General features: G+C 42.5%; 1 protein-coding gene across 2 annotated transcripts; it reads right to left on the bottom strand.

Annotated features, from left to right (window-relative positions):
* Window positions 1–1,892: 1,892 nt before the first annotated feature.
* On the bottom strand, window positions 1,893–22,819 carry TCF25 (transcription factor 25). 2 transcript variants are annotated; one of them, XM_063438586.1, is made up of 18 exons: window positions 22,650–22,819; window positions 20,980–21,093; window positions 20,355–20,429; window positions 18,705–18,847; window positions 17,344–17,409; window positions 16,318–16,400; window positions 15,653–15,783; window positions 15,262–15,361; window positions 15,049–15,142; window positions 14,303–14,395; window positions 14,078–14,183; window positions 12,038–12,197; window positions 10,899–10,986; window positions 7,935–8,093; window positions 5,877–5,967; window positions 4,083–4,162; window positions 3,160–3,235; window positions 1,893–2,117 (listed from the first exon to the last, which is right to left on the bottom strand). In XM_063438586.1, the coding sequence occupies exons 1-18, from the start codon at window positions 22,800–22,802 to the stop codon at window positions 1,953–1,955; spliced, it is 1,977 nt and encodes a 658-aa protein (XP_063294656.1). In that variant the 5' UTR covers window positions 22,803–22,819; the 3' UTR covers window positions 1,893–1,952. The 2 variants fall into 2 exon arrangements, with proteins under 2 accessions (XP_063294656.1, XP_063294657.1); XM_063438587.1 differs by having other exon boundaries at window positions 3,163–3,235.
* Between the last annotated feature and the right edge of the window lie 800 nt (window positions 22,820–23,619).

Below are 23,619 nucleotides of genomic sequence, written 5' to 3'. Positions count from 1 at the left end.
GTACTTGTCACTCATTCAGTCTTAATCCATTTAAAATGCTATAACATTGAATGTAGGTAAAGTGTCAGGAGACTCCATTCACAAAATTGAATGGGGTGAAGTGGTTATAGTGCCTAATGTGATGTCATTCTAAAGCAAGAAGCAACATCCATCAGCTACAAATAGCAATTGGAACATTCAAAAGATTTAAATCTGTGAACGCCTACGAAACTATGCCCGACATGCCCTGTAACAGACTAGCAATGAAGAGTGGATTATGGGAGTTGTAGTTAGCCTGGTATGTGACTGCTACTGGTTTATGTAATGTATGAAAGGTGACCAGATGGGAACGAGGAGGGTGGGGGTTGTTCCTCTCACACATATGCTGCTTGTTATTTAGCTTAAGGGAGAATAGATGTGGATCTGACATATTTACCAGTAAGCTGAATGAACCCTATTGAGATGTGGGCTAAAAATACACAGCTTGATGGTTCACATGGGTGTAAAGATGCACTAGTCCTCAACTTCAAGACCACAAACATAATAAAAGGGAATTGATAAATGAATGTCAGGCTGAATTTAGTGACACATGGGGCCCCGAAGCACAGAGTGTTAGCCATCAAGAACCAAGTTAAAAGCAGCACTACCAGTTTCTCTATATATCTTTTACCTTGCTTTTTTTTTTTTTTTTTTTTTTAAATAGAATTACACATGGAAACAGTACTTTTTCTCATAGGGAAGTTTAGACGATGGGCAGAGCTCAATCATAATCCCATTACAGGTGAGAGGCTAATTTAGCCGCATCAGTCAAAAGAAACCAGCAGAAGGCAAACCGCAGATAATATGGACACTTTCTGGAATTAATAGGCACTGATCCACCTCCAAAGCCAAGAGCAAGTGGTAGAACAATTTAAGCCAATCATCGCAGAAACGTAGGAGAGTTAGAGTGAGAATGTGTTTTATGTCAGTCTTTCACATCCAAGGCACGTATCATAATCATATCCGGAATATTGCAATATTTTCAGGCATGATCTGAAAAGACAATGGGACAGCTACAAACATCTGAGTCATGAGCCCAAATCCCAACAATTAGCTGTTATGGCCCAGTAACACCAGGTATCTTCCCAAACGTTTGCTATAGAACAAGTTTAAAGAACAAGAAGCCCACAATATTTGTTTTACGGTCACCCATGGTGTGATACGATGGAGCCTTGAATTGAAACAAACTCCATCAAATTAGACCTTAAAAGGCACGGATATTCAAATTACAGTGTGGTCGCTGGCATTGTAATAATATCAACTCACCCAAGTCACTAATAATAATAAAATTGTGAAAAGACTCATGAAGCCAATTCACCTTTAACAGCAGCACCGAGGATTCAATTTTCTGAGTTTGGCACATTCTAGTTTTCAATAGTGCATATGAGAAATTGTAGCATGCTGGCAAATGCACAAATTGTATGAAAGTAATTATGTTTAACTTCATTTCTTGGTACATGCTTTCCATTAAACAGCAAGCCATCAGTGAGGACACTGTCCAGCATTTACCAAGAACCGTGTCCTGTGCGGTCAAGGAGCAGGAGGCAGTATCATGACAGCAATCAGTGACCCTGCCTCTAGCTACAGTAACAGCCACAAACACAGAGGAGTCAGAGCAGTTCATTTCCTGAACAAAAGTCTTATTTTTTTCTGCAGAAAATGACAATTTTCCGTGTGACTAGGTCTAATTTTAAAGGGGGTGTTGCAGCTCACATGAGATTTATTAATGAGTGGGGGCCTTGCTTTGCATGTTACAGTGTCCTAACACCAAACAGAAGCCACTTCTCTCATATTCTCTTTAAGCAGCCAGGCATTTGCTGGAACTCAAACACCTACAAAAATTCTAAACCCAAAACATCCAGGTCACACACATGGAAAGTCTATTAGAATTTATTTTAGAACTATAGCAGACAAGTGGCAGATGGACACGAGAGTCAGTCCCACTCTGCATCTGCCTCTTCATCCGGATTGTCCTCACGCGGGGGCTCCTGGAATTGGATGTTTGCCAGCATGTCTCTCATGGCCGCCATAAGCTGATTAACACCTCGATTTAAATCCCTGCCAGCTCCTGCTGCTTCTCCGTCCTGATTAGGTTCCCCCTGTGGCATAAAGCATAGGAGATGAGGTTACAGGCATGAAATATAATGCTCAGATACCAGAGCCCTAAAAACAACAAAGTCCAAGGGCACACCTTGGATTCATCACTTCAACTAGTGTCAGCATTACAGCGAATTCATATGTAAAATACAAACACCTCAAATATAACACGAGAAGACAGCAGATACACTTTATCATATTCAATGCTTAGAATTCCATTGCATAACTTACGCAAAACATTTTCAAATGTTACACCTGCTGTTTGAGTAATTATAAAAATATTTTGACAAACCATCAATTGCCAGTGTTAGAACGGAAGTACTCTAGTCCTCGTAACGCTTTTCCACAGCCTCACAACGATAATTATTTGATTGCATGAGGATATTTTTTAATAGCTAAAAAACTATTAGCTGCATTAATTTAACATCACCAAGAATAAGCAAATCACAAAGCATGCATCAAACACAAGGCTATTAATGCCCCAGGATTCCTTGTTGGGCATTAGGGCAAGGTGCCATAGCTCCCCAGTGTCATGCACTACATTTTGATGTGTTTTTGTTTATCTCAAAGCTCACATATCACTATAAACTTTCACTGTAAGGGGTAAATAGAATGTCACCAACAAAGAGGGTGTGCAGAGTTACATGGGACAAAACTAATTAACCTGTCTGTTTGCCTTCAGTGCATGTGTATGTAATACTCATTATCCAGGATGTGTGTATTCTGCAGACGTGTACATCTCTAGGTCAAAAGAAAAGCATGGCAATAAAACAGGAGTCGTGTCCCCCATGGGTGTTTTTGTAGCCAACATGGTTCTTATGGCCGTATATAGTTACTAGCTAGAACTAGAGTTAAAGTATTCTGCCGTACCAATATTTGGCCACGTTTAATTTCTCTTGAGCTGATTACCCAATGTTGTGCCATGTTTGCAAAGGGAACTCTGAAATATTGTGCATCGAGAAAAGAGTATTTTAGGATTTAAGTCCATTTACAAAAAAGGAAAAACAGAATACCAATATGACATGACGTGAAAACATGACGTACAACCTGCAGATTGAAGTTTGGCAAAAGAGATCGGAAGAAAAGTGATAAGGTTCCTTCATTAGGCGCCCGGCTAGTCCTGGAAAGAAGAATTTACAAATAAAAGGAATTCAGAAAATAAACCACACCTCATTTCAATGAGCACTCAAAGTACCAGCAGATTTGCCATATGGCTGTCTCTACCATATAGGTCTGTCAGTCCATCACTCTGATTGGCGGATTGGATATTACCCCATCTCCCTGTAGCAGTTTTCCCAGTCCCAATAGTTTAGACAAGCTGGACATCTGCCGAAGGTTGTAATATCCCAAATTGCCTAATTTCTAAACGTGCGAGTATGACATATTCCAGAATGGTAAACACTGCCTGTGACTGGTCACCAAGCCAGCCTAATGGGATCAGATGTCTGCAGCCTTCCGAAAAAGGTTATCCAGGTGACTTGTTCCTGGCATTTCTGCCCGGAGCAGCAAGTGACTAAATCAGCTGCCACCCTGGACAGGAATATCACCCGGAAGACGCAAACGCCCATGTATTATGTGCTACCTAGATTATAAAATGCGGCATGGTGTAATCTACGAAACTCATCCATAAGGAGAATGTTACAGGGACACTGATGGACCAAGATACTGGCATCTTATGGGACATTGCTAGTCCTTCACTGGGACACAGAACATTTTTATTACCTAGCATAGGAACGTTTATTACAGTGCCAAGTCTGTATATATGCTAGGCTGTGTTCCTTTCCTTTATTTCTGAGATGCTAACTGTATCAAATCGTTTTTGTTATTAGCTATTCACGCTAAGCAGAGAGCTTCTAGGAAGTGACACTTATAATCCATCTTTAGCAGAGCGACCCCTCTCAGTCCTCACTATTGCAGCGAATGAGTGAGTTGGAATTTCTCAGATGTAGTTTAGGTAGATTGATTACCTTTCCGGCCTGGAGTAGGACACAATGGAATCAACAGGAGGAAGAGGATCAAATCCTAGCACAGGCTGCGTGGACACTTCCTGGAGAGAGAACAAAACATGTCTGTCTTACTTGCCTCGAGGCACTCAAACAGCAGAAAGGCCCACATAATAGTTCCTGTAGTTAAATAACAATTTAATAGATTGGACTGTATATAGCACACATCAATGGTTTGTATTGTATCTGAATATCCCTTTTTTCCTATAGAGTAAACAGAGCTATCAGTTTAAGTTATTTTCAAACATTATGAAGTGCCGGAGGTCCTGTGAAATTGGAGGCACTTAAGCCAAGCCATGGGGTACACACAGGCACATTAACTAACACTATCTCCTTCAGAACCAGACTTACAGGAACACTATAGTCACCCAGACCACCTCATGTCATGATGAAAGTATCTCAGTGACATGTCTGGGTGCAGTGTCCCTGTCTTCTTTACTCTGAAATGTAAAACACTGCAGTTTTTTTTTTTATAGAAACTGTAATGTTTACATTGAAGGGTTAACTCCACCTCTAGTGGCGGTCTCTTCCTGATGGCCACTAGAGGGGCATCTTCTGCACTGACAGAGTAAAATGTGATAGCGTGACGTGGAAGCCCCCCATTGGGAAGCACTTATTCAATGCTTTCCAAAGGGGAAGCTTGAATTTGCGTGAAACATATGCCATGCATGGACCCCAATTCTACTTTTCGAGTTGCACTGAATTGGACCATTACTCCATGGTATTGCAGATGCTGGAGAGGTAAGCTGCGTCATGGAAGCCTCGGAGATGGAAAACACTAAGTAAATGATTTTGTGTGTAGAGCTAGGGGCTGAGGATTGTATACCTATGCTATAGTGCAGACTACACAACGTGCGACCCCCGAAAGGATTTCAGGCGGCCTGCGACAAACAACCGCTGTGCTGCACAAGGAGGAGGCCCATCGGGTGGCCTGCGCACTTATGGCCTTTCGGGTTGGCATGTGTGAGCAGGGGTCCCGTCAGGGGATGTTTCCAGGCAGCATGGGAGGAGGTAAGTGCCACGTGTCACTTCCTCTGAGAGACTGTGTTCTATCACACGCGGGAGGATCCTCTGAGGAGGGGGCCAGGAGAGACTGGAGTTACACGGAGGGAGCAGAGAGGAGAAGGCGGAGCGGATCTGGTGCAGGCTGCAAGAGTCAGCCCCTACTTTTCCAACATCCTCAGCCTGGACACCAGGAAAGCCACTCTCCAGCACTCAAAAGGCAGGAAACTGGAAGGTGGCTATAAAAGTGTATATTTTGACCAGCATGTGCCTGTGTATCTGTCAGTGTGTGTGCGCTCCTGTTATTGTGTGCGTCTGACTGTATGTCTGCCTGTGTGCATATCTGTATGTGTCTGTGTATATCTGTATTTTTATATGTAATTTTATACCACTTCTTGGAAAGGGAGGAGCTAAACTTATCGGCGGCCTGAAGAACTTTAGCCTGTTTAATTTTGGCCCCTACCTACTGCCAAGTTGTTCAGGTCTGCAATAGCATTGTTTAAGTAGTGTCACTGATACATGGTCAGGATTGTGACACCGGTCCTAAAGGATTACATTCCCAGCAGATCTCCAACCCCTGCAGTGCTACCCGTCAAATGACCAAATAGAGAGCCTTTTAGAGGGTGTGGCTGGATGCACGGCTACGCACACATTTCTCAGACTATTTTCTAACATTTAAAAGCTATCCTGTAAGGTTTAGTGCTACGTTCTGTGATAATCTAAGTAAGAGTTTCCAGCAGCCAGTGGGTTACTCACCAGATGCATTGCTATGCTAACCCCCTTGATCTCAGATAGGATGATATGACGAAGTATGTTTCTGGGTGCACTCTGATACCGCACCTTCCTCCTGGCAATGGAAAAAAAAAAACAAGAGAAAAAACGCAAAGAGACAAAATAGAAGAGAGTCTCACAAGATCCCACTGCCCCGGGCGGCATTAGCTTGGGTCTTCTATTTCTGTTCAGTAGTAAAGCTTTTATGTCACAGGAATTCTGCTGTGGGAAGTTATTGTTTACATGTATTTCTCCAAGGGCCTCTTTCATAACAGAGGAAAGAACTCAAAACAGACACAAATTTAAGGAACACTATAAGCTCACAAACAAGTTTAGCTAAATCGATTGCTTTTGGTGAATAGAGAATGTCCCATCCAGTCTCACTGCTCAATTCAAAGTCATTTAGGACGAAATTCACTCTTTATACAGCCCTCGTCACATCTCCCCTGGCTGTGAATCACACAGTCTCCCTACACACTTCCTATAAAGAGAGATCTAATGTGTACACTTCCTTTATAGCTTTTAATACAGTGTTTAACTAGCTCGCAGGCTCATGAGACTTCCCATTTATAGATTCCCCAATCCAACCTGATTTAGATTGTGTGGTTACATAATTAGCACTTTAGGTACTCATGTTCAGAATAACTCAGAATTTAGCAGCCAGCTTTCAGAGTGGGAGGATTAGCCTAGGAACCCACAGGTTATATATCAGGGACTTGTGAGCCTCGCAATGATTGTTCCTACAACCTGTAAATTGCTAATCCCTTGGATATTTTGTGCCCCACTCATTATACCTCGATTTAAAGGACCACTCTAGGCACCCAGACCACTTCAGCTTAATGAGGTGGTCTGGGTGCCAGGTCCTTCTAGGGTTAACCCATTTTTTCATAAACATAGCAGTTTCAGAGAAACTGCTATGTTTGTGAATGGGTTAAGCCTTCCCCCTATGTCCTCTAGTGGCTGTCTCATTGACAGCCGCTAGAGGCGCTTGCGTGCTTCTCACTGTGATTTTCACAGTGAGAGCACGCCAGCGTCCATAGGAAAGCATTGAGAATGCTTTCCTATGTGACCGGCTGAATGCGCGCGCAGCTCTTGCCGCGCGTGCGCATTCAGCCGACAGGGAGGAGAAGAGGCGGATCGGAGGAGGAGAGCAGGAGGAGATCTCTCCGCCCAGCGCTGGAAAAAGGTAAGTTTTTACCCCTTTCCCCTTTCCAGAGCCGGGCAGGAGTGGGTCCCTGAGGGTGGGGGCACCCTCAGGGCACTCTAGTGCCAGGAAAACGAGTATGCTTTCCTGGCACTAGAGTGGTCCTTTAAGGACCTGAGATTTGTAAGCAACTGCCTACAAATGCACAAGTTAATCGGTAATATAACCATTAATCGCACGTATGGAACTGAATGGCAAATTCTTGGATGACTTGTCATCATGACCTGCGAGTCATGCACAGCTTAGATTGTAACTTTATCTGTTACATTAGGGCTCCTGCGAGACCACCTGTACTTTGAGTATTAAGACCTGTGAGTCTTACGGTTTTCTCTTCTTTTCATAACCTATAAAAACTAGCAAAATCAGTCTGATCAAGAAAATTAAACCATTTTTTTCCATGCAGGCTGTGTCCGTCACATGCAGGGGTGTGTGGCTAGGGCTGCATAAACAGAAACAAAATGATTTAACATCTAAATGGCAGAGAATTGAGCAGTGAGACTGCAGAGCATGCTCTATACACCAAAACTGCTTCATTAAGCTAAAGTTGGTATGATGTTTAGAGTGTCCCTTTAATAGTTGTTCTATGGGGAAATTATCCTTAATAACAGCACCACGTTTCAGAACAGTTAGGATGCAATATGCAATACATCACATGTGCTATAAATCTCAAGTCACACACTGACTGTGCATAACATGAAATGCCTAATCTTATTGCTTACATGGATAATCATGTGATCTGCAAAATGATATGTATTTTACACTACATACAATCATGTAATGCACAGTGCAAATTCACCAGGGAGTTACTTTCATGACACCATATAGTGTTGAATTTTCACCTTTGTTCACACTCCTGTATGAAGGGGTTGTCGCTGTTCAGAAGATGGAGGACCTCGTGCACGTTTGTCTCCAGCCAGGAAATTACAGCAGCTTCCTTCCAAAGACTATGACTTCGTTCGATGTATAAAGAAATAAGCTGGGTCAGGGCAGCCGTCTGCCTGTATGTAGAGGCATTACAAAGAAAAAGGAGGTGAGCCCTACACACCACTAGCGTGCGGATCATTCATTCACCAGGATCGAAAATCCTGATGTTGCTGTACAGAGAAAGCAATGTGTGTCTTTACTGTTAATATTGACGGAGGATCAATTAGTCTTTTTGATTTACTTTACTCTCATATAAACCTATCGGAGCATTTTATTTTGATACAGTGAAAACAAATTATATGAAGGGCTTAAAAGGGCACTAATGTGTCAGGAAAACAAACGTCTATTCCTGACACTATAGTAACCAGCCCCTTCCCCCCCTTGACTCTTGGTAGAAAGGTGATTTACTCACCTTATTTCCACGTTGGGCTCCTCACATCTGGCCCCGCCCCCGATCCATAGGAAATGGCATTGATAATGTTACCCATAGAAAAGCATTGGATTGGCTGAGCTAGTCAATTGTGATAATCTCAGCCAAGGATGTATTGTAGGGGGCGGAGCCAAATGCCACTCTGGCCAATCAGCGTCTCCTCAGACATAAAGCTGTAGTTGTTCTGGTGACTTTAGTTTACCTTTAAAATTTCAAGCCGTAACCTATTAGGCAGGCCATCAAATTTACTGGAGGGAGCATGACACAGAAACTGTACTTTCACTTGCAATGGCTAGAGGAACTGTTCTGATACACAAAACGAAAAGCCAGATTTTGAGAACAGATCATGCCTATCAACCAATTTCATCTGCCCACTTAATACCAAAATAAACGGCCTTATGCGGTTTTGTTTTTCATTTGTTCTTGGTTTCACTTCCTTTAAGAAGACACAATTGCAAAAAATAATAAAATAATACTAAGCAATGGCTTTATTCTTGCTTTGTGTTTACAGATTTTACACAAAAGAAATTGAGGTCAGCATTTGTGGAAACTGGTCAAGTACAATAAACTCTCACAGTGCAATATTATGGGGACTTACAACTGGAAAGTCACAAACTCATCAGAAGTGGTTGATAGCTTCTGCAACGGATCCAATAACTATAGCTATATATTGTTTCCTTTCACTGCAGGCTGTAAATAAACATACTTCTTTAATCCGGGTGCTGGGCTGTGGTCATCAAAACACAGAGTTCAGATGGATCGTCCGCACTCACGTTTGCAGTAAAGATTTGCTTTTATTTATTACATTAAAACAATGCCAAAAAAAATGTTGACGTTTCAATCCCAGTGCGGGACTTTTCTCAGGACAGCATGTTGTCCTGAGGAAAGTCCCACACTGGGACTGAAACGTCGAAATTTTTTTGGCATTGTTTTAATGTAATCAATAAAAGCAAATCTTTACTGCAAACGTGAGTGCAGAACATCCATCTTAACGGTGTGTGTGTGTGTGTGTGTATATATATATATATATATATCACACATATATACATACACACACACTCAATGGTGGCCTCAAAAACAGGACCATTAAAGAGATACTGTAATGCTTTGCTATGCTGAGATCCTAATGCGAGCACGGCCATTGCCGCGCATGCGCATTAGGTCTCCCCCGCCGGCGGGGGAGGAGCGTGGGCGGAGCTGAGCCAGCACCGGGGGATATCGGCACTGGACCCAGGTAAGTGACTGAAGGGGTTATTACAACCGCAAAGCAAAGGATTCTGGGTGGGCATATGCAAATTAGTTTAACAAAGAATCACATTTTTGCCTCATTCCATTTTAAACATTGATTCATATCTGTGTTTGCTGTATACAACTTCTTTGAAACACAACTCAGGAAAAGATGCAAAGCCAGTGAACCACTCATGGACAGCTGTTTCATTGTTAATGCAAATCATCAGCATGAGGTTGGTTACTGGCTTGCCAGTGAGGCTTGGTAGTGCTTGGGAAGCAAAATCCAAATAGGTTATGATGGGGAAAAAATGGTGATTAAAAACCCCTTGCACCTGAAGTCTGTGGATAGTTAATACAATGACTAAATATATATACACACACACACACACACACAAGGTCAGGAGGGCTGCACTCATCTAAACATGCATTTATTCATGGATTTATTACAGGGTGCTACTGAGACCAAAATACAAAGTATACAGATCAGTGCACTCGCTTATTAACTAAACAGTGATTTCAAATCGTAAAAAGTACTACTTAAAAACACCTCACCTAGGTAAAAAATAATAATGGGGGTTTGGTTACATTATATGATCATACATTGCATAAGCCTGCCAACTGCATCAAAGTACCTAATGGGGTACTTTGATGCAGTTGGCAGGCTTATGCAATGTATGATCATATAATGTAACCAAACCCCCATTATTATTTTTTACCTAGGTGAGGTGTTTTAAAGTAGTACTTTTTACGATTTGAAATCACTGTTTAGTTAATAAGCGAGTGCACTGATCTGTAATACATATATATTTTTTATATGGCGCCATCAGATTCCGTAGCGCTGTACAATGGATATATGTATAGTCATAGTATTGGACAGGAACGTTGCTCTCCATATATATGGTTGGGACACCAACTCTGATATACAATATGTATAATATATCAGAGTTGGTGTCCCAACCATATATATGGAGAGCAACGTTCCTGTCAAAGCTTCACGTAATTTAACAGTAATGACTTCGAACGGAATTCAGTTAAGACATGTGTATAATCTATAACCTTATCACCAACTGGTGGAATGCCAAACATACACTTTACTTGCTTGGTGAGAGACGCGAAAAAGAAAAAAAAAAATATATTTATATATATATATATATATATATATATACACAATGTATTGACTCTAAGAGGTTATATAGACCATTTTCAATACCAGTCTTACCTTGACTTTACCATTTCACCAAAATACTTATGGTTAGTGACATCGGCATCTGGCTGAACTCCGCAGGAATCTAAAAGCGGCAAGAGAACTAGCCAAAAGAGAGAAACAAGGGGAGATCAGGGCACTTTACATCTCAAATATCAAGCTATGAGAGCCTGAACAGAACAGAAGTGCCAGGTCTGTACTTCCATTAACAGCAAAGTATTTAATCTGAAATATACATTTAGATTGTCACTAGTTTCCAAGTACTTGGAAAGATTAAAGACAGTTTAATGTGCCAGAAATAAAAAAGTTGACTCTGAGATACGGCATCTAGAGTCCAAACCACTACGCCATCTCGCTGACTTGTTACGGATGGTATGGCTGGTGAAATATCATGAGAAAGCTGCCTGCTGGATGCCCATTTCCTAAAATATACCTAATCCTCGGAAGCCTTACTATATAAAAGGAGAAGCTATAACTTTACAGTTTACATGCCACTAAATCGTCTTAAAACATATTGTCACTAAATTCTATTCTAAGAAGCAAAAAAATATATAGTTTGTTTTTAAAAACCCAAAATATAAATAAATAAAAGCTGTGTTTTTTCAGTGTATTTTATATAGCGCCCTAATCCTGCCAGCTACCTAGTAAACCGTGTCACAGCTGCTTTTCTCTACCACCCCTAAACCTGCAATAGTTATGCAATAACACAGTTGTACGGGTTGCCAGGAAGCACCCCAAACGGTTTTTGAGATTTAAAATCCATAGGAAGAAAGCGGATGCATGGTTGTGCAGACACACAGACAGTTTGGGAGTAACAGATTTATAGGCGAGAGACACATAGGGGTAAATTATCTCTTTGTTAGTGACCATCACATTTCTAATATCTGCAAATAGACATAGACATGAGCTAGATGTTGATAAAGGTACTATGATAATATATTGGTTAAAATATTTACAACAGCACAAATGTAGGAGATGTACCAACAGTTCCTGTGCTTGCAGTAGGCCTGTCTCCTAAACCAGCCCTGAGCTAAAGACGGATCTCATTCAAAGTTTAGAAAATATGCAGACAGAGTGTATGACTAGCACAACTTCAACACACCTTAACATTACTCCTTCTTTAAAGGCAGATATAAAAAATAAAAAAAACTTACCTCCTGGGAACATTATCAGAGCTTGCCGAATGAGGGAGTTTGCTCGATCGGTGGACGTTCGCTTTTCTTCCTCAGAAAGGTCGTCCAGCTGGCCGACATGGAACAAGGCCAGGGGGACAGAAAATGCAAAGTTTGGGAGCTGAGATAAGTTCCGATGAGTCTGGAAAACAGAAGTGGAATCTAATAACGCTTCACACAAGGAGACTAGAGTTCACAATGGGTATGTCGACTTTATCGAACTACAGTCCTGCAAAGGAATACAAGCAACCACAAGCCAGTGTATAGAACTGGTCTATGGTATGCGTGATTGACAAGTCAATGGGAACACAATAACATGGACACCCAGAATGCATCATTAAAGTCCCACACATCAGTCTGTTTACTGATTTAAAGAGCAGAGGACAGGGTGTGCCTTCCATGTCTAGCCCAGTGCCAGTTTCTGGCAGACATATAATGATGGCCGGGGGAAATTCGTCAGCCACTATACATTCATCGTATTTATCATCAGTACATTTGGGCAGGGCCCTCTTCACCGACTGTTACAGCAGGTCATACAGGTTTTATTAGAAAACAAGGGACTGGCTGCACTCACCTAAACATGCTTAAATGGGGTGCTGCTGGGGGCCAATAAGTACAGTAAAAATAGAAATCCAGCGCACTCATTTATCAACTAAACAGCTACTTTGATGCTGACAGATTTTACTAGTTTTATTAAAAACACCTAATCTAGGCAAAGTATACACTATATGATCATACATTGCATAAGCCTGCCACAAACGTCAATGTACCCCATCTTTGGCAGGTCCTACTCTCACATCAATGTACCCCATCTTTGGCAGGTCCTACTCTCACGGCAGTGAGCTGGATTTCTATTTTTACTGCACTTATTGGCCCCCAGCAGCACCCCATTTAAGCATGTTTAGGTGAGTGCAGCCAGTTCCTTGTTTTCCCATATATATTTTGGAGTCTAGCCAGCTCCTTGGTTTTGCACCGCCCCCTGTCACAGCTGTCTCATCTCAGGACCCTATTTAAGCCTTGTACTGCAGAGAACGCGAGATGGAAGGATTTCCCCAAGTGAGTAGCTCATTTAGTAGACAGATGGCAGTGAGAGTAGGACCTGCCAAAGATGGGGTACATTGACGTGAGAGTAGGACCTGCCAAAGATGGGGTACATTGACGTGAGAGTAGGACCTGCCAAAGATGGGGTACATTGACGTTAGTGGCAGGCTTATACAATGTATGATCATATAGTGTAACTAAACCCCCATTATTTTTTGCCTAGATTAGGTGTTTTAATAAAACTAGTCAAAGCTGTCAGCATCAAAGTAGCTGTTTAGTTGATAAGTGAGTGCGCTGGATTTCTATCTATACAGGTTTTATTATAATTAAATGGTTGTCTTGTTTCTTATTGTACTGAACTGAAGAATGTGACGGATCTATATAAAGAATTGTAAGTTAGGATCTAGTTTTTTTGCCTGTTCGTAGCAGTCAGACTAACTTCCACTAGGGTCACTGGATTAAAAGAAATTAGATTATATATTGTGTGACCCATGGCCGGACATATAACTCGGCACATGTCACCAAGTATGATGATTTCACGGGCGCAGGATCGGAGTGCACACTGTCTCAGAGCTGGCTCACAGGCAAGTTTAAGAAGACTATTTTTTTGACCGATGGTTTTATAACCCGTGTAAGTGTTTGAGCTGGTCAGAGTATGAGGCGTTCTGTACATTCCTTCTCTTGGCCATATATTTTTGATGTAGGTTTGCACAGACATTCTATTCGACCAATCTTTACAAAATCCCACCCCAGCATGTCCATTAAACGCGGCGTTTAATGGACATGCTGGGGGTGGGATTTTGTAAAAGTTAAAGCAAACTATGGTGTTGCAAGGCACAGATATAGTGTTAGAGGACTGGTTTTATAGGAAACTAAATTCTGTACAGAAAGGTGTATGCATTCAATAATCAATCGTTGTATAAATAGTTCTCAGCCATCTGCTTGTCCTCCTGGGGGAACTGCACCCAGCACGAAACTTACCTCCCACTCATCAAACATGCGGATTAGGAAACTGTACTCGCGGCTTCGCAGTGACAGGAAATCAATAAGCAGCAGCATACAGAGGGGGTCGTTTTCTGGATCAAGGCTGCATCAAAGAAGAAGAATTATTAAACATCACTGTGACTAGCAAAAGAGATCACTATTTACAGACCGTTACAGGGAAAGCAATTCCTGAACTTGGAAAGAAAGGCGCACAGTACTCACCTGAGGATGAGTTTACAGAACTCAAGGGCCGTTCGCGGACAGCCTCTCTTCTCCAAGAAGTAAAGGTGCTTGAAAAGTGCAAGGTAAAAGCCTCTGTAAAGAAAGGAGAGAATGCTGGATAATAGAATGTTCATCACCTACAGAGCTGCACAAGCCGAACGCTACAGGTTGGGTGTAATCCTCAAGGGAGTTTCTACATCTCCCATCATTCTAAATTATGGAGAATTTCAAATCATTTTTATTAGTTTGAAGGAACACTACAAGCACCATACCCAGTTAGCTCAGTAAATTCCAGCTATCCAGCATTAGTAGTGGATACAGGGAGTTGAGCCAGGTGGACTACGAATAAGAAGACAAACCATTCAGCCTATGTAACAATGTTTTTTACCATCTTGGGGTTGGCAGAAAGTGCTGAAGCTCTTGGTAGATAGCTTGATAAAATATTACACAGCTGGCACGCTCCCATAAATGCTTTCAACAATTACAGAAAGAATTCAAAGAGGCGGCATCATGTCTAATGTGAAATCACCAATTTTTCTAAACAACACTTCTCACGACACTCTGCCTGCAAGGCTGGCTGAGCATCATGGGAATTGCCGTTTAAAAAAAACCAAAAAAAACAAACAGGAGTTCGTCGGTAAACCATCACACTGCTGTGGCTAGTACCAAAAGTCAATGTTTACACTACAGATTCACTACCATAGGAGCAGGGTTGTAGTTTAGCAGAGAGATGTTTGGTTACGGACCTGTTCTCTGGTCGGCAGTAGTCCAATCGGCATGTCCCACTGGTGAGACTAAACACAGGATGAAAACCACACTCCAGGCTGTACAGTGCCCTCTCTGTTGGAAAATAACATCCATATAAGCAGTCGTGCCCTCAATAAGCTAACCTGTGCAAACAGACTACAGAAAATTAGCTGGAGCCATGACCTCACATATACTCATGAACCACCACTTACCTATTATATCTCGAGCCATTTCCTGGTCTTCCTGTTGACGGCAGACATCGCTGAGCTGGAGCAGGGAATCCACATGGTATGGGTTCATCTGCAGGAGCAGCTGCAAGACAAACCAAGGAGACTGTTAGCAGCCGGGCAAACCAAGGAGACTATTAGCAGCCGGGCAAACCAAGGAGACTTAGACTGGAAAAAGTAGGATAGAAGGGGGAGGGAGCAGGGACAATATTTTTAAAAGGAAATAGCCGTTTTATGGTACTACTTGCACTGGCAAGCTATACTCCTGGAGAATAATTTTCATATTCTCCAGACCTGTGTACAGTCCAACAGCAGCTCCGCTAAAAAAGCAATCTAAACAGGGAGAACAAATTTAGTTATAGGTTTTATCACAAACCACAATGTTATTGGGATCCATGGACTCCACAGCATCCAGGAATTTGAATTGCACTTGCTGGTAATCTCGCTGGTGTTCAAATGTAAAATACTGGACTCCCCGCCGGGTCTCCAGGAGGCTCATAGTAATGCCTGAGGTGGGCAGAGTAACAATAAAAATAAACAATTAAAATGAACAGAAATATCACGGGAGGGTTCTTGATCACAATCAATAATTACACCACCAAAAAGTATCTAAATGGGAAATTATAAAAGTATACAAATGTATCACTAGTGATCTGTTCACTAACAGAACTGTACAAAGTAGAGAGATCTAGGACACTGATGCCTTTAACAAACAGTGAATATTTTTTATTAAAACAAAGCAGGATATGACTTTTTAGGGTTAACACAGCCTTTATTAATCACAGATTACTGATCCAGAGAGATCACATTGTTATCTTGGAGCCTAGAATTAACAGTTTCCCTTAGTGTGGATACATGGAAATCTCTTTAGATTTGTGGGGGGGGGGGGGGGGGGGGGAAGGGATGCCTTTGTTTGGTTCCACATAAAAGGTTCATAAAATATACTGAAGCAGTTACTGTTAATGTTTTCTTGGACGGAGGAATTCCATAATCTGATCATAGTTCTGCTCATCCCATTTAAGATTATCTTAGAGAACTCACCTGTCTTACTGTATCTTGGCCACGTGTTCTTTGGTGAGGTCAGCCAGGTGCTTCGCTGATGTGGGCGTTGCCTCTGCCGCTGCCTGTGAAACGCAATGCACTTCTTACAGTCAATATTTTATTAAGGAGGTTCGGTCGGGTTTTTGGGTTTTTATGTTGTGTATTTGTTTCTGATATGTCCCATTATTCTTGTTGAAATGTAAGAACTATTTTACCTTATGGGCTTTTATATCTAGTCCCAAAATTAGAGTATTCATCAGCTTCCCTTGCTACTTTCACTGATGTAGAAGATTTTTAAGATGCATAAAAAAAAGGAAAAGAAAAAGCTTGACATGTTATGATGTCTCTTTATTAGCTTAAAGGGACACTATAGTCACCAGTGCAACTACATGTATTCCTGACCCTATAGTGTTAACAAGACCATCTAGCCCCCCTGGGCCCCTCATGCCTCCATAAATATAGTAAAAATCTTACTGTATTCAAGCCTGAAGCTGTAAACCTGCATGCTGTTAGACTCAGGAAAAACAAGCAGTCTGCTAACGTGATAGCCTGATCCAATCACAGTGCTTCCCCATAGGATTGGCTGAGACTGAGAAAGAGGCAGAGCCAGCATGATTCAAATACAGCCCTGGCCAATCAGCATCTCCTCATAGAGATGAATTGAACCAATTAATCTCTATGAGGAAAGTTCAGTGTCTGCATGCAGAGGGAGGAGATACTGAATCACAGGATGCTATGCACAGTGCTGCCCTGTGCTCTGCGTGGATGGAGGCATATTATGCCTCCATCAACTCCGAAGTCCCTCTGGTTCACTCTGAGTGACTGCAACTTTTCTCAGAAAATACAGTATTTACATGAGAAAGGCTGCAGGGAGCTATAGTCCTCACCTGAACAACCTCATTAAGCTGAAGTTGTTCAGGTGACTCGTGTCCCTGTAACTGGTTAAGTTGTTTTTTAAGTGTAGGTGTGTTTAATATACTTCTCCATCCTCCTTTTACAGCATCTTCCCAGTAATGAATGACCCACCTCTGATCTCCCATGACCGCACGGGAACCAAAGTACTTCTTCAGCTCTGTCTCTGCACTCAGGTTCCTGTACATGGGAAGGAGCACATCCAAGAGAATTAAACACACATTGAGCTGTCAAGAAAAGTATAACACTAGTACAAGAATACCTCCACATGTGAAAGAAATCATCAGAGGAGAGGTAGTAAGTAAATAGTGTACTAAATAGTCATTTTAAAGTCATGATTTACAACAGTTGAACAAAATAGAATGTAGATGGGTTTCTTTTAACTTTAATTATTCCACAAGAAACCTAGGTCAGGGCACAAAATCTCCAGTCGACACTAGTTTTTAACAAGTGAAAATATAGCCCTGGCAAGTGGAAATTGACCCCTGATGAGTGTGACTGGAAGTGGCAAGTAACCTTAAAGGCCTGAGTAGTAACACAGGACTGGAATTTTAAAGCCCAGGTCTAAGTCATACAGATCCAAGGGATTGTCCATGAAATGGCAATTGAAACAGTCAGTGCCGTAATAGTTAGTAACATGTGCAAAACATGGGTGTATAAACTGTTACACGGATTGAACCCTAGAATCGTATAGACAGGCAGAAAACATCCTCAATCTAACTCCAATCTCCAATCATGGACTATAGTTAACTGGACTCCATCAATCTGAAGACCTATTTTATTTGATACTAGAAATTCACGTATTATTCCATCTAGATTGATTGAACCTTCAGTCATTAAGATCATAAGTGTCTGTGCCTTCTTAGTTATAATAATATGTATAATAGGAGAGCGAAAGTTCTGTTTGGAGTTTTCCTATTCACAAAATGTTACAGTTGCTCATAAAAGGAAACTAACGCAATAATTAAAATGTAAGCTATTCTCCAAAGTGTATCCCGTGCATAGGCTGCTCAGTACACCTCTCCCTCCCATCCTGAAGTATTCCATTTTTGCACAAAAACCCCCAACAAACCCCCCCCCACATTTCTTCATGACAGAGCATCATGTTTGGTGGATTACTTTCAGGTCTGAGCAGAGCTCACTGCAGAAGCAGCAAAGCCCAGGGTTTACAGCAAATGCAGGACCTTCACATGTGAGTATCAATGTATTATTTTGCATATATGTTTTAAAGGTACTGTCTACAAAATACATTTAAAACAAAAATGGTCTGACTGACATGAAGCAGGATTGCCAGTTGCAGAATGTGTTTTGGGGTGGGGGGTACCCATTTATCTGCATTCTCCCTAGGTTGCTCCAAGTATTTCCATTGATTTTTTTTTATCTGTAAATGTGTTGTAGGATATTTGAAGAAGGAAAAATCAACAAACAAACAAGCAAATCCTGAACATGCTTTTCTGTATAGTGGGTGTGTATACCTGTGCTCCACATATAGCAAGGGTCGCGTGTCCGAGACGCCACTAATCTGGTTGTGATAGGTGAATCCATTGGAATTTTCTATGTGGTCCAATATGCGGTCTATATCGCCAAGCTCATCCGCGTCATCAATCCCTGCGTCAGGCTGCGGACAGGAGGAACCAGTGCACAGTGAGTGGATGGACACGGGTAAAGCAATCACTGCTAGCAATGTTACAGAATGGTCACTCACACACAAACCAGGCTACTGAGATCAGCTATAACCACAGCACAAACCTAGAAATAATGGTTACCCCTATGGACCGGTCTAAGACACCGTATCAAAATACATCCACCGACTTCCTGCCTGTAGGATTCCCAGGCCCTTTGGATTGTCCAGTTTTGTGATACAGTAAATGAACACTCCAAACATTTAATGCAGTTTTATCTTGCTGAAATGCTTTATCTGTGAAGAGTGTGTCCTCTTTTTGTTCCCCCATTTTACAAACAGTGCAGATTTCAATAAACATTGACACTTTAATAAAGTGTCAGACACCTAGTTCTGTTACTTCCTGATTGTTTAACTCAGTGGAGATTGCCCAGAGCACCTGCCTTGCACTAATGGATAGAACACCTCTATCCATTACCACGAGAGTCAGACTCCTAACACGGTCAACGTGAAAAGACCAACCACAGTAGTTTACCAAATCTCAACATTCATCTATAAAATGTAATCTCTGTTCCAATTAGAATTATGGACGATGTAAAAGTCCATGTACATGCTACATACAGAAATAGTTAAATGGATACTGTAGGCACTGTATCGGTTTGATCTCATTAAACTGCTTATAGTGTCTGGATCCCCTGGTGTCATCATTTCATTCAAATTCAATTTTTAATGTTTTTAAATGTTAAAGTTAAATAAGAGTCCCCAGCAGCCCATCCCCCCTGTGCTGCTATGGCTAAGGAGGAAGTATTGGCCCGAGCAGCAATGGGAGCTGTGATTGGTTGAGGGTGTCAGCTGACTGCTTTTAGCCTATCAGAGCTCCAACTGACAGTATGAAGGATATGACTACAAGGAAGTGTTTAAATTCTGCCTTAGCCACACCTCTAGAAAGGGTCGGACTGCGGGTGGCCCAGTTGTGTATTTTGGATTTGTGCTGCCCTAGGCACGACTAAATTCGGGCACCCCCAAAATCTAAATTTGCCCCCCCAATTCGTGTCAAGGCCATTTTTTTGACTGACCGACACATGCCCTCATTGATACATGCACTGATATACACTCACTGACAAATACACAGTCATTGGCACACACACTCACAGACAGCGCCCCCCCCCCCCCCCCCAGAACACGAGGCAAACAAGGCATTTGTCTGGGAGCTTGGGGTGGCATTTTTTGGCGCCCCCCCGAAAGTGCCCCCCTAGGCAAATGCCTTGTGGTAAATACATCCCTGGGGTGGCCAGGGACACGTATTAAGTGATTACTGCTCTGAATGCAGGCACAGTGCCTGGGGACTACACTAGAACCAATTCAAAGTGTTGAAATTGTTATAGTGACTACAGTGTCCCTTTAATGTTCATATTGTAACCCTGATATCAGAGATTGACAAGGCAATTCTTAGCGGAGAATACCGACAGGATTTCAAAGTGTAATCACAGAGCATACTAATTACCAGACCGTCTGCATTGGCAAGCTTCTTCCCTTTCTTTTTCTTCTTCTTTTTCTTGGTTTTGCCGGGTAGTATCTCCTAGAAGGGATGAGATATTTATGCATTGCACCCCTCTACAAAAAGTATAATAAACATCAGGTGTCTTGGAGATTCCTCTGACTATTGAACCAAAACATAGTGAGCTCAATTACATCCACACCATGTACAGAGGAAATAAACACACATTAACCCACTCGTGGCAGGTGACGAGTCAGAACTGCGACAACAATGCTCCTTTCCTAACGCTTTGCATGATGGTGTTAAGGAATAGATGCGCTACGTGCAGTGATGTCACTTTTATATAAAAAATAATAAAAAGCCATGCGTAGGAACTCTGGAAGGATTTTCATGGAACATGTAGTCCTTTATGTCTGCCGTTTATCATATTCAGACTCTGGAAAAACTACTTCACTAAAGTGTGACCTGAACAGGATTTGATGTGAATTGTACTAACCTCTCCAGCATATCACTGCAGTCCTGGCTGGGTAACCCCAAACCGTAGTGGTTTAATGAGGAGGTGTTTAGCACTGACCATACTGTACAGAGATCGTTTTAGAAGCTGTCCTAATAATACCAGTACTAGCCATACCTGTGTGCCAGCGACCTTGCCATCCTTTTCTAATTCTTCTTCCGCATTCTCTTTGGAGTGAGCCACCTGCCCAGTATCTGGGTCACTTGGAGGGTCCCCATCGAGATCTGTAATCTGAAAGATGGATAGGTGAGGTTTCATACTCTGCATTTAGCTGGTGACATATTGGGCAAAAAACACACACACACACAAACAAGTGTGGATGAAAACCTCTTCCACCTGAAGAGGATAGTTAATGCAATGTTAAACATAAATACACACACCAGGCAAACCATAAGACCTGCTTTTCCCACAGATATCCCACTTTAACAGTTATCGCACTACGGCAAAGGATTCAAGGGTAGGTGTATGCAAATGAGCTCAACAAAGAACCACATTTTTGCCTCATATTTCCCCTTTATACATGGATTACTTGGAGTATGTGTCTGCTGCATAAAACACAAGTCAGGAAGGGGGGAGGGGGGAGGAGAGAGAGAGAGAGAGAGAAAATGAAACTATGCTTTAAGAAAGGTTTAAATAGATGATAAAATGGATCGCTCTTGTTCCAGCGACAGAAAACTGTTCCAGCTGCTTCCAGTAAATAAAGCCACTTTTACTTCCTTTATACAGCAATGTCTAACCATGGCCCCACAGCTGTTGTGGACCACGTTTCTCACCTGCAGGCGGTTACTGCCCCCTGGTATTGCCCCACTCACCAGCTGGAAGGGGTTATTACCCCCCGTAGGCAGTTATTACCCTCCGGTTATTGCCCCACTCACCAGCTGGAAGGGGTTATTACCCCCTGTAGGCAGTTATTGCCCCCAGGTTATTGACCCCTGTAGGCGGGTATTGACCCCTGTAGGCGGGTATTGACCCCTGTATGAGGTTAGTACCCCCTGTATGAGGTTAGTACCCCCTGTATGAGGTTAGTACCCCCTGTATGAGGTTAGTACCCCCTGTATGAGGTTAGTACCCCCTGTATGAGGTTAGTACCCCCTGTATGAGGTTAGTACCCCCTGTATGAGGTTATTGCCCCCTGTATGAGGTTAGTACCCCCTGTTATTGCCCCACTCACCAGCTGGAAGGGGTTATTACCCCCTGTAGGCAGTTATTGCCCCCAGGTTATTGCCCCCTGTAGGCTGGTATTGACCCCTGTAGGCGGGTATTGACCCCTGTATGAGGTTAGTACCCCCTGTATGAGGTTAGTACCCCCTGTATGAGGTTAGTACCCCCTGTATGAGGTTAGTACCCCCTGTATGAGGTTAGTGCCCCCTGTATGAGGTTATTGCCCCCTGTATGAGGTTATTGCCCCCTGTATGAGGTTATTGCCCCCTGTATGAGGTTATTGCCCCCTGTATGAGGTTATTGCCCCCTGTATGAGGTTATTGCCCCCTGTATGAGGTTATTGCCCCCTGTATGAGGTTATTGCCCCCTGTATGAGGTTATTGCCCCCTGTATGAGGTTATTGCCCCCTGTATGAGGTTATTGCCCCCTGTATGAGGTTATTGCCCCCTGTATGAGGTTAGTACCCCCTGTATGAGGTTAGTGCCCCCTGTATGAGGTTATTGCCCCCTGTATGAGGTTAGTACCCCCTGTATGAGGTTAGTACCCCCTGTATGAGGTTAGTACCCCCTGTATGAGGTTATTGCCCCCTGTATGAGGTTAGTACCCCCTGTTATTGCCCCACTCACCAGCTGGAAGGGGTTATTGACACCTCTCTCCTCCAGTAATCTCAGACTCCGAGGCTCTGGGCTCAGCAGCTCTTCCTCTGCCTCCAGGGGCCCCCCTGGCTCTTCCTGTCCTCTCTGGTCCCCGCGCAGCCTCCGGAGGGCCCGGCGAGACATACTGCCCGGTGCCGGGAGCGCGCACGTATGGCAGCAGGGCCGCGCACGTAACGAATTATACTGCGTGTCATGCCCCGGCTGGCCGCTAGATGGCGGTAGCCGAACAAACATGGGACGAATTCACAGCACTGGGACAGGCAGAGAGTCAGCAAAAACTACAACTCCCGTCATGCTTTGCTTAAACTACGTACATGACGTGTCCAGCGCCATCCATCCCTGCACCTGCCAGCCAGGTATGGGAAGCGCTCACAGAGAGAGTGAGAGCGGGCGCCACCTAGTGGCCGAGAGCTCTCATAGCAAAGCCCTGCACATACACTGTATGCAGTCAGTCTCTATGGTCTGCCCAGCTTCACTCCCAGCACAGAGACATGGAAGCCATAGAGACTGAGTGTCAGGTACCAAACCGTCTGGGCCAGGGTGTAGGAATATGGCGGCAGGAGTCCGCCGGTAATAAAGCTAAGGTTATTATTTAATTAAATATCAATTTCCTTTCAAAGCTTGATGAAATTATTATTATTAGATTAAAAACGAGACAGCTGGCCTTTAATTATGGGGAGGGAGTAGAATAATGTGCTGATGTCTAAGGCCTTTATTTTATTCTTTGGTAAACTTTTAAAAAGATTTGTTTTTGTAAAATATTGAAATAACAAAAGTATCCTGTGTAAAAAAAACACACCAATATATATTATAAAAATACACCAATATATATATATTACAAAAATACACCAATATATATATATTAACAAAATACACCAATATATATATATTACAAAAATACACCAATATATATATTATAAAAATACACCAATATATATAT

The sequence above is a fragment of the Pelobates fuscus genome, chromosome 12 (assembly GCF_036172605.1).
Source record: "Pelobates fuscus isolate aPelFus1 chromosome 12, aPelFus1.pri, whole genome shotgun sequence".
In the NCBI taxonomy this organism is placed as follows: Eukaryota; Metazoa; Chordata; class Amphibia; order Anura; family Pelobatidae; genus Pelobates; species Pelobates fuscus.
This window is presented reverse-complemented; position numbering and strand designations above follow the sequence as displayed.

Coding starts and splice junctions, on each gene's coding strand:
- TCF25 (XM_063438586.1), bottom strand. CDS start 22,802: ATGTCTCGCCGGGCCCTCCGGAGGCTGCGCGGGGACCAGAGAGGACAG. Junction 18,848..20,354: donor TTGCCAATGCAGACGGTCTG/GTAATTAGTATG, acceptor TCCTGTCCGCAG/CCTGACGCAGGGATTGATGA. Junction 15,143..15,261: donor AATGGCTCGAGATATAATAG/GTAAGTGGTGGT, acceptor ATTTTCCAACAG/AGAGGGCACTGTACAGCCTG.